General features: G+C 38.1%; 1 protein-coding gene and 1 long non-coding RNA gene across 3 annotated transcripts in view; one reads left to right on the plus strand and one right to left on the minus strand.

The window, feature by feature from the left end:
* The window catches only part of PIK3C3 (phosphatidylinositol 3-kinase catalytic subunit type 3), a 158,475-nt gene extending 154,996 nt beyond the window's left edge, over positions 1-3,479 (minus strand). Inside the window, exons 1-2 of the mRNA XM_065932329.1 lie at positions 3,325-3,479; positions 196-384 (exon numbers count right to left, since the gene is read on the minus strand). Coding sequence (XP_065788401.1) covers positions 196-384; positions 3,325-3,392 — 257 coding nt within the window. The 5' untranslated portion in view covers positions 3,393-3,479. The remainder of the gene's footprint in view (positions 1-195; positions 385-3,324) is intronic.
* A 220-nt stretch (positions 3,480-3,699) lies between these two features.
* The window catches only part of LOC136166259 (uncharacterized), a 33,387-nt gene continuing 23,440 nt past the window's right edge, over positions 3,700-13,646 (plus strand). For both annotated transcript variants that reach the window (XR_010662875.1, XR_010662874.1), the window contains exons 1-4: positions 3,700-3,834; positions 4,523-4,677; positions 10,081-10,185; positions 12,282-12,449. This is a non-coding gene — a long non-coding RNA (uncharacterized lncRNA). The remainder of the gene's footprint in view (positions 3,835-4,522; positions 4,678-10,080; positions 10,186-12,281; positions 12,450-13,646) is intronic.

The following is a 13,646-nucleotide window of genomic DNA, read 5'->3' on the forward strand; positions in this document are numbered from 1 at the left end:
TTACTTCTACCTCAACTAGTTATAATACTGTTATGTATAATAACTTTATCTGAGTAGGTTCCTACTCGATCTTTGGTTATAGGTACTAAATAATTTTAATTCCTTTGCTATCCCTTCCAAATAATACTTTCAATATCTATATAAAAAAAATCAGAGAATAGTTAGGAACCCACCATATGCAAGAAAACAACTTACTTCCATCTTGTACTAAATGCTTTGTAGGAGGTTCTTACTGGCAAGGCCAAAGGCTTCCCTTCTGCAAAAACTTGGCAAGTAACATACAGGTCTGAACATGTTTCTTGGTACAGTCCTGAAAACTTCAACATTGGGTCTTCTAGAACAGCTTTGTAACTCTTTTGTTCTCTCTTCCCTTCCAAACTTCCTCTGAAAGCATAAAAGTAATAACATTTAGACACATTTTTTTAAAACAAACCTAACAAATACTAAGAAGACTTTATGGTTATGTCTTAGTAAACCTATGCTACCGCAACATTTTCCTATAGATGAAACAAAAGTCTAGAGATCTCTTAAAATCCTAGCATACCAAAGATCATTCCTATTTTCATCAACATATTTCTCTATTTTAGGCTTCATAATTTTAAACTTTGTCATCAACTGTTGGATCTATCTTTGAGATGTCACCTGCTCTCCAAGAATTAGTTAAATTTTATTAATTTCAAGTTGACCACTTATTCCTATATTCTTCCAACAACATTTCCTGTACTAGGCATACAGGCCCAGAAATGAAAGACAAGATAAACAAAATAGTGTTACAAGAAAATATTAAGTCCTTATTCTGGGGAGAAAACTTACTGTTAACTGCATACTTTCTTATACTTTCAATTTATTTTTTTTTTTTACTATGTAGATGTATTACCTAGTTTTTATAAATTAAGAAATAACAGTGCTTTAAGTCATAAAAAAACATGCATAAGATTATAAAAGAGATGGGAACATTGCTTGGAAATCAAGATTACATCATATATTGTGCCAGGCATTTTATAGACATTTTCTTACTTACTTTCCACCATCTTACCATTTTATACATCATGAAACAGAGACTCAGAAATCGAATTTATTATTGAAGATCACAAAGTAAGTAACAGAGCAGACAATAAAAACCAGGACAGAGGATGCCAAAGCCAGTATTTTTCCCATTACAGAAAAATAACATCAAAAAGTCTCAGGAACACCTTGGAGGCAGGGGCTCATCACCCAGATAGATGTCTGAAATGAGCCTGAACAATACAAGGGAGATGAAGAGCTACAGGCAGGATGTCATCCCAGAATTAAAGTACAGCATATAAAGGCAAAAAGGTAAGATTGTGTGTCTGGGGAACTACAAGTTGGTACAGCTAAAGCATAAAGCTCATGCGGAGAAGAAGCTAGAGATGAGAATCAAGTGGAGGCAGACAATGAAGCTAAAAAGTAGCCACCACGTTCAGTGCAGTGCCTGTAACAAAATGTACATTCAAAAACCTGTTAATTGAACAATCTGAAGTTAGAGTACTATAATCACATTTGTGTTTATGATACTTTGGCAGGAGTGTAAGAATGTAATGGAGAGATGGGATTGAAGCAAGGTCAATTGGAAGACTATCAAAATTAAAAGGAAAAGGGTAGATTAAGGATAGAGCAGTGGGCTTTCCAGGGGGCACGGATCAAAGATACTAAGCAAGCACATTCAAGGCAACTTGTGAATGATGAAACAGAGGTGAGAGAAGGGGATCTGTATGACTTCTTAAGACTCATTTTCTATCTTAACCAATTCAGTGGATAATGCTAACTGTCACCAAAATAGAGTGAGAGAAGATTAACATTAAAAAGGCAGGCTAAAGATGTGCTCCCTTTTGGACAAGTTACTTCTAAAGTGCTTTGGAACACCCCAAATGACCATGTCTTGTGGGCAGTTCAATATTCAACTATGGCACTGAGAAATGGGACATCAAAGTGCAAATTATTAAAATGATAGAAAGAGATGAAAAGACCTGGGGAAAACATAATTTTAAAATTTACTACTCTTTGATTTTATGATCCTAAATTGATACTTCCTGCCCTCCCCAAAATCAGTCGCAGAAAATAAAAGGTGGTTAGGACTAAATTTTGCCAAACTTCTGATTTATGCTTTATTTTTCCTCAAAATACTCAATGCATCTATTAATAAGGGACCAGTTTTCTTTAAATTTTTTCATTTTTCCTTTTAATGTCCAAAAGTTTCAAACAAATAAAAAATGCATTCATATACTCAAGAAACACTGAGAGGAATGGGACTGAAGGAAAGTCCTTTACCAGATGATGGCAACACAGGTCCTATATAAACATCGACTGTTCTATCTGTAGAAACTACTTCAAATGGGTGTGTCAAGCAATATAAAGGTGCAGTTTGGTTGTTGATACGTTATTCTTACTGCCACCACAAAATCAAAAGTAAAGGACTTATCAGTGCCTGAAGTAAGTGACTTTCAGAAACACTCATTCAAGGGAGCATCTAACGACTGAGATAAGTGCAGCCTTTTGCCCGAGGTACATTTGTTGAATACTGACTAAAATATGGTGAATGATGTTAGATTAATAACTTGTGAAAACTTATGATCGTTTTCACATGTTAAAATGTATCTAAGAGGTTGCTAATGGCCATAATTTCCAACTTGGTCCGAGCTGTTCCCCATCTTGGTTCCACTAGTGTCGTCTCAAGACGTCATGTCCTGGACTTCAACTGTGATGCCTCAAGACTTTCCTGCAAAGATCTCTTCTCATATATTCTGATCCCTTTACAACCGGAACCCTCTTCACCTTTGACTGACTTCCAGCTTCAGTAGCTGAACAATAATAACTGACTGTTCCTAAGAGTCAATCTAAGCCTCTCTCACCTCTCATGTTTTTAGTACTATATCCAATTAGCTACTTTATCTGCCTCTCCGTAATTTCTTCAGTCTCCAGTCCACCTTCCAGTCCCGTTTTAAAGTAATATCTTCCAGTTATAACGGCAAGACGACGATTTAACCAAGACTCGATTTCTCTGTAATATGAGACAGTAATAATCCCACAAAAGGTTGCTGTGAATAGCAAAACGCTTTCTGGAAAACAAACCCCGCGGAATTGACGGACTTACTCCGACCGCTTTCTCTCTCACGAGATCGCGCCCTCGGCCGTATGCACCGCCCCTCTCCGACCTCCAGTCCGCCTCCGCTGCCCCGGCTGCAACCCTCCGGCCGTGGCCGGGCCGACCCTCAAGCTAATAACCATCTTCTCCCCCAACCCGCAGGCCCCTGCCGCCCCGCCTCAGCCTCGGCAATCCCCGTCCCCGTCCCTAGACTCTCTTACATTTTAAGCTGCACGTTGATGTCCAGGTCACAGCTGTAGACATAGTGAAACTTCTCCGCTTCCCCCATGGGACCCCCGGGTAACAGGTACACCTAGAGCCGAGAGCAGGGCGCTAGGAAGAAGCTGGGGCTGAACTCGCAGACCAGCACCACACAGGCGCTTCCGGTTCCGCCTCTCGGCCCCGGCGCCGCCAATCCCTGCCCGGAGCGCGACCGCTTGCGGCGGAACTCCCCGCCACGCCCAAGCGTCCTCCTGCGCATGTGCAAAGGGACCCGCCATCTTGCTTTAGGGCAAACAGGATTCCGGAAACGCAGTGTACTTGGTTACATTCCAGACTTCCTGTATTGTTTCGTATTTCCGAGGTTTTGTTTTCGACTTTTTGTTTTAAGAAAGTAAGAAGCTGTCCTTTGATTCTGGTCTGTTCTGAAGTCAGACCAAAAGGAAATTCAATTCAAAAAGAAGTGTAACAACTTTCACTGCCTGAAGGTTAACCAAGGAATAAACAAAAAGGTTAGAGATTTCCCAAGTGTAAATTTCAGTTGCCGTTCGAAAACTTGTAGTTTAATCACGTATTTGCTCTCTCAAGCAAAGATTTCCTCTTTCTGTTCAAAAGAGTGGAGAAAGGACTAAGCAAAGAGCAAGGAAATCTGGCTTTCAGTTTGGGTCATACAAATAATGTGCGCTACTTTGATTAGAACGCTTGTGTGCGTGCTTACCGCTGGATGTTCTCATACCCAAAGTACGCTTGAAGACCTAACCCTTGTTGGGACCTAGAAACATCCAGTAACAACTCTAGGACTCAGAATTCTGACCTCTAAACTCCTACAATATTTATTTTTAGTATATAGAACTGTAATTTTTAGTATGTAAAACTGTAATGGAATTGTAATCACTTCCAACTAGAACCAAAGCTCTTGGCAAGAGCAATGTGTCCCTTGGTGCCTAAGGACTTCTCTGTTGGGTCAGATGGTAGAGAATCCGCCTGCAATGCAGGAGACCCAGTTGGATCCCTGTGTTGAGAAAATTCCCTGGAGAAGGAAATGGCAACCCACTCCAGTATTCTTGGCTGGGAAGTTCCATGGACAGAGGAACCTGGTGGGCTACAGTCCGTGGGGTCTCGAAGAGTCAGAAATGACTGAGTAAGCACTTGATGCTTGATATATTGTTGAGTGTAATAATTGCTATTCATTATTTTTAGTGATGAGCTTCCCTGGTGGCTCAGATGGTTAAGCATCTGCCTGGAATGTGGGAGACCTGGGTTCCATCCCTGGGTTGGGAAGATCTCCTTGAAGAAGGAAATGGCAATCCACTCCAGTATTCTTGCCTGGAGAATCCCAGGGACGGAGGAGCCTGGTAGGCTACAGTCCATGGGGTCGCAAAGAGTCGGACACAACTGAGCGACTTCACTTCACTTCTTCATTGTTAGTGATATTGAATAGAAATATCTATGTGTTTATTTTTAGGTGTCATAAGAGAGACAATGCTATCGTGTGTGTAAGTTATTATAATTTAGGGGAGAAGGAAAAAGTTTTCAAGGAAAGATTGAAAGCCGTTTAACTTAGAAAGTAAAAAAAACAATAATGTACAATGTTTTGTCCAAAGTAAGTTTTTAAAAACATTTGTGGAAGTAACAGTAGGAAAAAACATGAATTAGTCTCTTATAAGGTACAGTTCTAACAAAAAGCAGACTTGACCTGTTCCTAAGTAATAACATAACTACTACCAATGACTGGAACTTACAGGAAATGTAATTTTAGGAAGTAATGAAACTTGAACTTTCTAATCAACAGAGCTCCCAATGATAAAACAAACAGTTACAAGTCCCCTGTCTATGGGATAATTCCAGTGGTGGATGCCAGGTCTAAGGTGAAACAGGTTGCTCAAACTTGAGTAAAATATTGACAATTTGGAAAGAACTAAATTTTCTGCTGACTTAAATTGCTTTTATTACAATATTATTTAATGTATAAACTTGTGTAAACTTTCATATATACACAAATATATTTCTTATAAAATTTTAAAAACCAAGTTTACAAATTAGATATAAAAACTTCAAATTAACAACCTTAGTGCAGTACATAGCCTTTTTGCTGAAACCTATTGCCTACAGCATGAATATGGAATTGATGACTCTTACAGAACTGCTTTTTTGAAATTCAAGACCTCTGTATAAAAAGCAGAGACATTACTTTTCCAACTTAGGTCTGTCTAGTCAAGGCTATGGTTCTTCCAGTAGTCACGTATAGATGTGAGAGTTGGACTATAAAGAAAGCTGAGCACTGAAGAATTGATGCTTTTGAACTGTGGTGTTGGAGAAGACTCTTGAGAGTCCCTTGGGCTGCAAGGAGATCCAACCAGTCCATCCTAAAGGAAATCAGTCTTGAATATTCATCAGAAGGACTGATGCTGAAGCTGAACTGCCAATCCTTCGGCCACCTGATGCATAGAATTGACTCATATGAAAAGACCCTGATGCTGGGAAAGATTGAGGGCAGGAGGAGAAGGGGATGACAGAGGATGAGATGGTTGGATGGCATCACCGACTCAATGGACATGAGTTTGAGTAAACTCTGGGAGTTGGTGATGAACAGGAAGGCCTGACATGCTGCAGTCCATGGGGTCGCAAAGAGTTGAACACTACTGAGTGACCGAACTGGTCTGAACTGAACTGATACTGCCCTTATATGGCAATTCAATTTTCTTATCTCCTTTTCTATTCAAATAACTATGAACTCTTTATTAGTCTAAGTACCATGAGGGTATTTGGCCTTTACTTGACCCCAAAAGTACTTTTTTTTTTTTGTCTTAAGTCTATCTGTTCTTTTCTCATTAGCTCATAACAGTTAAAGTTCCAATACAGTTACAGACACACCACAGATAAAGGCATAAAAATGAAATATCAATATTTAGTTCTAAGATATTCATTCATAGGGTCCAGGATAGACTTATGTTAATGTTTTAAAGGTAGTAATCAAGAAAATGTGTTTTAAAATGTTTAAAAAAACATTAAAAATGTATTATGTGGGAATCTTAGAAGACTGTGCTGTAATTGTCAATGACGATAATGCAACAAGGAAAACTAATATGCAAGTGAAGAGGATAATGGTAGGTCACAGAAGCATTGGAAAAGTCACAGAAATCAAAGCTGGCAATGTCTTTCCTGGACCAACCATAGATCAAGAAGATGTGGTTAGTAGATGTGAGTATCAGACTCCAGTTAGCAATACCATGGGAAATGAAAGCCTTGGGTATCTTTTTCTAAAAGGAAAGAAGTGATGTCTTCTTTCCCATGTGATCTTTTACAACTCATAAATATAAGACACTTAAAGTTATAGAACATAGTTCTTACATTGCAAAAATTCTCAGTTTTACAGACTACTGCATGTCTGTAGGAAAATAACTTTTTGCATAAATGTTTTCTTTATGTGGTAGGCTACTTCATTGAATATTTGGTGTCATATCCAATTTTAATTTAATTAACTCATCTTTGTAGTTGCAGTTTTTATTTTGTTTTCTTTGCCATATTGTTTTCAATTTAATGTTTATTCAAAATGCAAACTTTAATGTTGGTTGAGAAATTTGTTGATAATAATCTGTTCCCTCAAGTTGCCCAGGACTTATGTAGTTATTATCAGGTTTATTTTTGTCCGTTTCTGTCACCCAGTTCATTCTCTTTAGCTTGTAATAAAAAAATTGACTCAAAGCTTAAAATATTTACCATCTATTATTAGCCTTCCATCAAGATAAAATAACTGTGATATTATGAGATTAAAATAATCTCAAAACTGCTTTTTTTCAATTAAAAATTGTCTTTACAAGTTTTCTAGTAACTCTAGGTATTTTTAGAACCTAATCACATGATAGAGCAGACAACATTGTCAGGAAACTTGAAAAATCCTACATCATAAGCCAAGACACATAGCCATTTGTCAAGTGACAACGTTGAAAAAGGTGAACTTGAGACTGTCTCCTAGTGATCTTGGTATAGGAACCTTCAAAGTTTGGGTGATTCCATTGAAAAAAGTAATTTCTATCAGTTACAAAATAGAACAGATCAAAAGAATGCATTTTCTGAAAAATAATAAAAGTATATTGTGTGTATGTGCTCCTTCTACTCTGTAATTAAAGCTCCTTTAAGTGTCATGAGGGGAAAAAAAATTTGATAGTTGAATAATATTATTGTCAAAAATTGCAGTTGTAAAAGAAGAATGGGGTCATATTTCCCCCAGAAAGCATGATCAGGACCCTCCCAAGGAACGTGCTTCTGGGTTAAACTCTTTGTGCCTCTTCAACCCCTTCATTCAATAAGAGGAGTGATCTCTAGACCTTGGAAAGAAGAGCTTTAAAACTGTGAGAACTATCTGCTGTTATTTATAATCTCTTGATTTAAGATTTTTAGGGATTTTTAAAACTATAAGCCCCTTGGGCTCTGGGCTTTTATAACATGTTCGAGACGCCAAAAGAGTCTCCATTTTCCTCCCCTACCCTTGCCATAAAAACTAACAAACAAACAAAAAGATTAGATTTATGTACTGCAGGCCTGAGATTGCTACCTCTGAGAAGCCTCCTCTGACACCACCTTTCCTCCCAACACTAGAGTAAGTCATCTCACTCAAAAATCCATTCCTCCTGTATTCTTCTTCCATAATATTTTCAATAGTCTTTATAATAATTATTTAGTTGATGGCTGTCTTTTCCATCAGACTACAAGTTCTCCAAGGGAAAGATTTCTGTCAATTTTATTTACCCCTGTACTCTACTTTAGTTCCTGGCAAAGAACAGATATTGAATAAGAGAAGTAGGAAAGAACCTAGCACTTGAAAAACTATTATCCATCAAATAGCACATTACATCAGTGTATTTATTTCAGCAAAATAGTGAAGCAGGTGCTGTTATACTATTTTACAGGAAAGTAACTGTAATGTAAGTTAGGTGATTTATATATAATTAATAGCTAATAAATGACAGAAACAGATGTGTTCAACTTCAAAACACATGATACTTTTACCAAACTGTGAAGGAATATTCAAGAATAGTTCCTAAATTTAATTTTTGTAACAGGAAAAAAATTATTAATGGCAGTCCCTTTAGCATCCTTGGTGTTATTTAGCACTGCCATTGATTCCTTCCACCTCTCTATTGATTATACTCTCAGTAAACATCTTGACTCACTACAGATTGACTCCATGGAGGGAGGAAACTTTGGCCCACTCAGCATCTTTTCAGGTCATCCATTAATTTAACAAATTTTTACTTAGTCCTAAAAATGTGCCAAGAACTGCAGAAAGCATTGTGTTAGACACTGGCCTCTCCAATCTCCCCAGAGAACAGTGTTCCTTGTCTGCATGTGGGTCACCCCTGACATCATCCCTCAATGTGTGTTTCCTATGTAATTGTGCAACCTGTCTTGTAATATCATAGGACACAAAGAGCTTTATTTCATTTGTTCTATACAAAACAGTGGGATGATAATGACTTCAGGCACCTCCAAGAACCCATTGTTTTTAGAAAACCCATTACTATGAGTGCAACCTCAGTCTACATTATGTTTGACCTGTAATTCTGCTCTATGTTCAATCTTTCTTTTTGATTCTATATGCTTTGAAGGACAGAGAATGCTGCTGTTATTTTTGACACTTCTCATTGCTTTGATTGTATGCATTTGTGTTTGTGCATGAATATTTAATCCCAGAAAGGTTGTTGACCTGTGAATCAGACTTGATTCTCTGAGACGAAAAGAAGAAAAACAATCAGAGCCTGAGTCTATAGACAGTCATTAGTGACACAAGTAACTCCTCAAGATCCCTGGATTCTTTTAAGTCACTTTGCCACCTACCCAGATTCTTTAAATGCACAGGGAAAGAATGGCGGAGACCTTAAAAAGACAGAAAGGAGAAAAGGAAAGAAAAGAATGAAAAAGAGGAAGGAAAAGGAGAATTGTTCACTTGAGAGTCTGCTTGGGTTTGAGCTGTGCATTAGTTTGAGAGTTATGAAAGCTAATAATCTTTTCAGAGAGGAATGCGATGTGATTTGATGAGGGAATAGACAGAGAAAGACTAAAGAAGAGAATGTGAGAACTAAAACACTTAGACTTTCATCTTCTCAGAGAAACCTACTCTACCTGCAGGACAAAGGTGAAACGTTGTCCCTCTTTCTGTCTTAAAGACTATTGGAGGAGGTTAGGAGAGGACTTGACCACTGGCCAGCCCTCAAGCTGGACCTGGAGAATCAGAAGCTCTTCATCCCTCCACTGTCCTTGGAATGTATGCTCTGCCCATAGTTCCCACAGTGGAAGCTGTATTTAAGGATGAAGCGTTGAAAGAGCAACCTGTTGTTGAGAACACATTGGGTGTGTACATGACTGAACCCCATTAAGGCCTCTCTATAAACTCTTAAGATGCTGTTGAGTGGACTGAACCCACTCCTGGGTAAGTTCCCCTCATATAAACAGCACCACCTACCAAGAGTTGCCTCTTTCTTTGGTCTCTCGTTGCCCTCTGCATATGGAGCCAGTTTCAAGATTATACTTAGAAGCTCTCAAGTTTGCAAGTCAACAGGCGAAACAACACAGAAGTGATATTCTATACCAGGGTTCTTCAGAGGCATTAAGAGGAAAGGGAGGCTTTCTAGAACCTCATGATCTGTTTAAAATTGGAGTTAAATTTTAGTTGTTTTGTGAACTTATTTTCTGTTTGTCTCTCAATGCTTGTTTGAACATATTAACTCTGAATATCGTTTCTCTTATTCTGTATTCAGATTTTTGAATAACATACCAGAAGGAAGCTGAAGGAAGAATCTGAAAGATAAAGCAGCTGGACCTCGAGAATCAGAAGCTCTTCATCCTGATTTTTATTTCACCAGGTGTGATTAGGCATTATAGGTTTTGAGCAGAGGAGTAACAAACTCATATTATATATTGTGTCATTCTCATATGTCATTCTCTCAGTCAACAGATATTTACTGAGCGTCGGCTATCCATCCAGGGCTAGCACTGGAGATCAAGTAGATATATGTAGGTATTGCCTCTGCTGTCCCCAAGGTACAGTCTCATAGGGAAGGCAGAATACTCAACAAGTATGGTTAATCCTCATTGTTCATAGTCTGTACTTACAGATTTAAGTGATTTACCAACCACTAAAATTTATTTCTAACTCCCAAATTAATACTTATGGCACTTTCATGGTTGTTCACAAACGTGAAGATTGGGGAACCTCTAAGTCATCTGGAGTACACATTCCCTGCTGAGGTCAAACAAAGCAGCGCTCCGCCTCCAGCTCTCATACTGTAAAGTATAATTTTTGCAGTCTACTTAGTGTCACATTGTTTTGCGTGTTTGTATTTTTTATTGGTGACTTTGCTGTTAAATATAGGCCCTAGGGACTTCCCTGGCAGCCGAGTGGTTAAGACTCAGTGCTTCCATTGCAGGAGCTTGGTCCCTGTTCGGGGAACTAAGTCCCCACACACCATGCAGCATGGTCAAAAAGAAATTAAAAACACCCTCCAAATGTAGTGCTGAAGTGCTGTCACATGTTCCTAAGTGTAAATTGGTTGTGATGTACCTTATGGAGAAAATGTTTGAAGTTCCACTCAGGCATGAGTTACAAGGCTGTTGGTCATGACTTCATTAGTGAATCAATAATATATATTAAATAAGGTGCCTTTAAATAGAAACACACATAAAAAGAGATTTTGTGCTGATTAGTGAAAATGTGACCAGTGGCTTACAGGAACCTAAACCTGTATTTCCCCTAGGGGCAACGGCTCAGTATTCACTAATTCAGTGTTCATGACTACTTTATAGAACATAACTACCACAAATAATCAGAATTGACTCATTGTTTATGATAGGTCTGAAAGGTGATAGAATGTGTTTCTACATTTGGGGAGGGGGCAGAAGGGACAAAGAAGACTTTGCAAAGGAAGAAAGGATGAAGCAGAGATCTGAAGAATGAGTAGAGATTGCCTAGGTGACTAGGAAGAAATATAGATAGGAAGGAAAGAATAAAAGTGCTCTGTGCAGAGAAAACATCCTGTGTTTTCTCAAAAAAGAAAAAAACAAGGTGACTTGAAAGAAGCACAGATCACAGTAGGAAGGAAATATATTAGTTTGCAAGATCTGCTGTAACAGTACCATAAACCGGGTACAATAAAAAATAGACATTTTTTTGGTCTTATAGTTCTGGAAGCTAGAAGTCCAAGAAAAACTTGTTGGCAATGTTGGTTCCTTCTGGGGCCTTTGGGGGAGAATCTGTTTCACATCTCTCCCCTACTTCTGGTGCTTTGCTGGCAACCTTCTATGCCCCTCAGCTGAGGAAGTGTCACCCTGAACTCTGCTTCATCTTCACAAAATGCTCTCCCTGTATGCATATGTGTGTCCAGATTCTCTTTTTTATAAAGACACCAGTTTTATTGAATTAGGATCATACTTCAGTATGATATCATTTTAACTAATTATATCTGCAAACTCTATTTCCAAATTTGAAGTTACTAGGGGTTAGCATTTAAATGTAAGAATTTTGAGAGAACACAATTCAATCAGTAACAACAGTAAAGGTAATGAAAGAGGATGAGCGACAGGAAGACCCAGGACCTAGTAATAATTACTAATCTGTGGACTTGGGATATTCTCCCTATTGTAATAGTCTGAATAAAAGTAATTTCCTTCTCAAATTCTAAGTGGCTCCAAATAGTCCTGAAACTGGAATGAAATCTAGAATTTAATAGACAACTTATAAATTCAGTGAATTTATTATTTCCTCTTCAAACTTAGTGCCCATATCAACTCGATTCGCTTCTGTCTTCCCATTCCATAGCTGGAGTTTCATCTATAGTTTTTGCATCCAACACTTATGGGACACTGTAAGAGGGCTGACGTCTCTCTGCACTACAATCTTCTGATTAAAAAATTTAAACTTCTTGTTCATTTTAACTATTTATAATTAAATTTATTTTTATAGATGAAAAGTGAAAAGAGAGCTTCCTAGGTGATGCTAGTGGTAATGACCTGCCTACCACCGCAGGAGACACAGGTTCCATCCATGGGTAGGGAAGATCCCCTGGAGGAGGAAATGGCAACCCACTCAAGTGTCCTTGCCTGGAGAATTCTTCATGGGCAGAGGAGTCTGGTAGGTAACAGTCCATGGGGTTGCAGAGAGTCGGACACGACTGAAGTGACTTAGCATGGACACATGCACGGTGAAAAGAATTCAAAATTATATGAAGAAAGAGAAAAATTCTGAAGGCAAAATTATACAACATGCTATTTTCTTTAAAGATAGTTGATGCAAGAAGCTAAATAACTTCCATGAACATTTGATGATATATGTATTAGTATGTGTGTTCCCAGCTGACTTTAGGGTTGTTAAAGTGTATTTCAGTGCAATGTAAAGAAGCGATAGATTCCTCTTTCTACAGAAGGCATCCTTTTAAAATGCAAGTTTTTCTTACACTAATTTAAATAGTTCTGCATGACTTAGAATCTTTCTATGGTTTGTTGATTTTTTTTTTCATAGCATCACAAATCTCAGAGCAAAAGGAAAAAGACTTCATCCTCTTTTATTTCATTTGAATCAGATGATTTTCATGTTAAATGGGGGAGGTAACCAGCATGCTGTTTTCTTTGTTATTGTTTTACATGTTTGCTTTTTAATCCCACATTGATCAGATGGACCGTAACATTTTCTTATATTCATCAAAGTTCCCAGAATACTGCCAGACAGATCTTCACACTCCAAAAGGAAAAGGAAAAAAAAAGTGCTGATGTTAAATGGATTATCTTTTGAGTATTTATTTCTAGGTGACAGTGAGTACTTGCAAATTTCCATTTGTAATTAATACATTAATATTTTAAATACTGAGACAAATAGTAAACTAAATAATGGTGAAACATTCCACTAGAAGCAACTTAGATAAACGTTTCTTTAAAAGTGATCCAATAAATTCAGCTTTGCTAGTGTCTGCAGGGATTAGTGGTGATTAAAAGAAAAAAAAGCAAGAATCTTCATTTATATCTTGCCTTATGTAAGAAGGGGTAGTAAGGTTACATTCTGAAAGTGCAGTAGGTTGTTCAATGAGTAACCAGAGGTTTCTATAAAAGGGGAAGCAAGCAAAACATCAACACACACACACACATACTGCTGTTCTCTGCCTTGCCCAATTCTATGCCTACGGAGGCTGGCAGGGCAGCTGATGAGAATGTGAATCTTAGGGTGAATTCATAAACTCTTTAGTCTTTTCCTCCCCTCCTCCCACCCCATCCCCACCAACCCCATCAATCAGAGATTATATCTGCACGGAGGTAGTCTCCATCGTTAAGAAGCTGG

This window comes from Muntiacus reevesi, chromosome 4 (genome assembly GCF_963930625.1).
Source record: "Muntiacus reevesi chromosome 4, mMunRee1.1, whole genome shotgun sequence".
Taxonomy (NCBI): domain Eukaryota; kingdom Metazoa; phylum Chordata; class Mammalia; order Artiodactyla; family Cervidae; genus Muntiacus; species Muntiacus reevesi.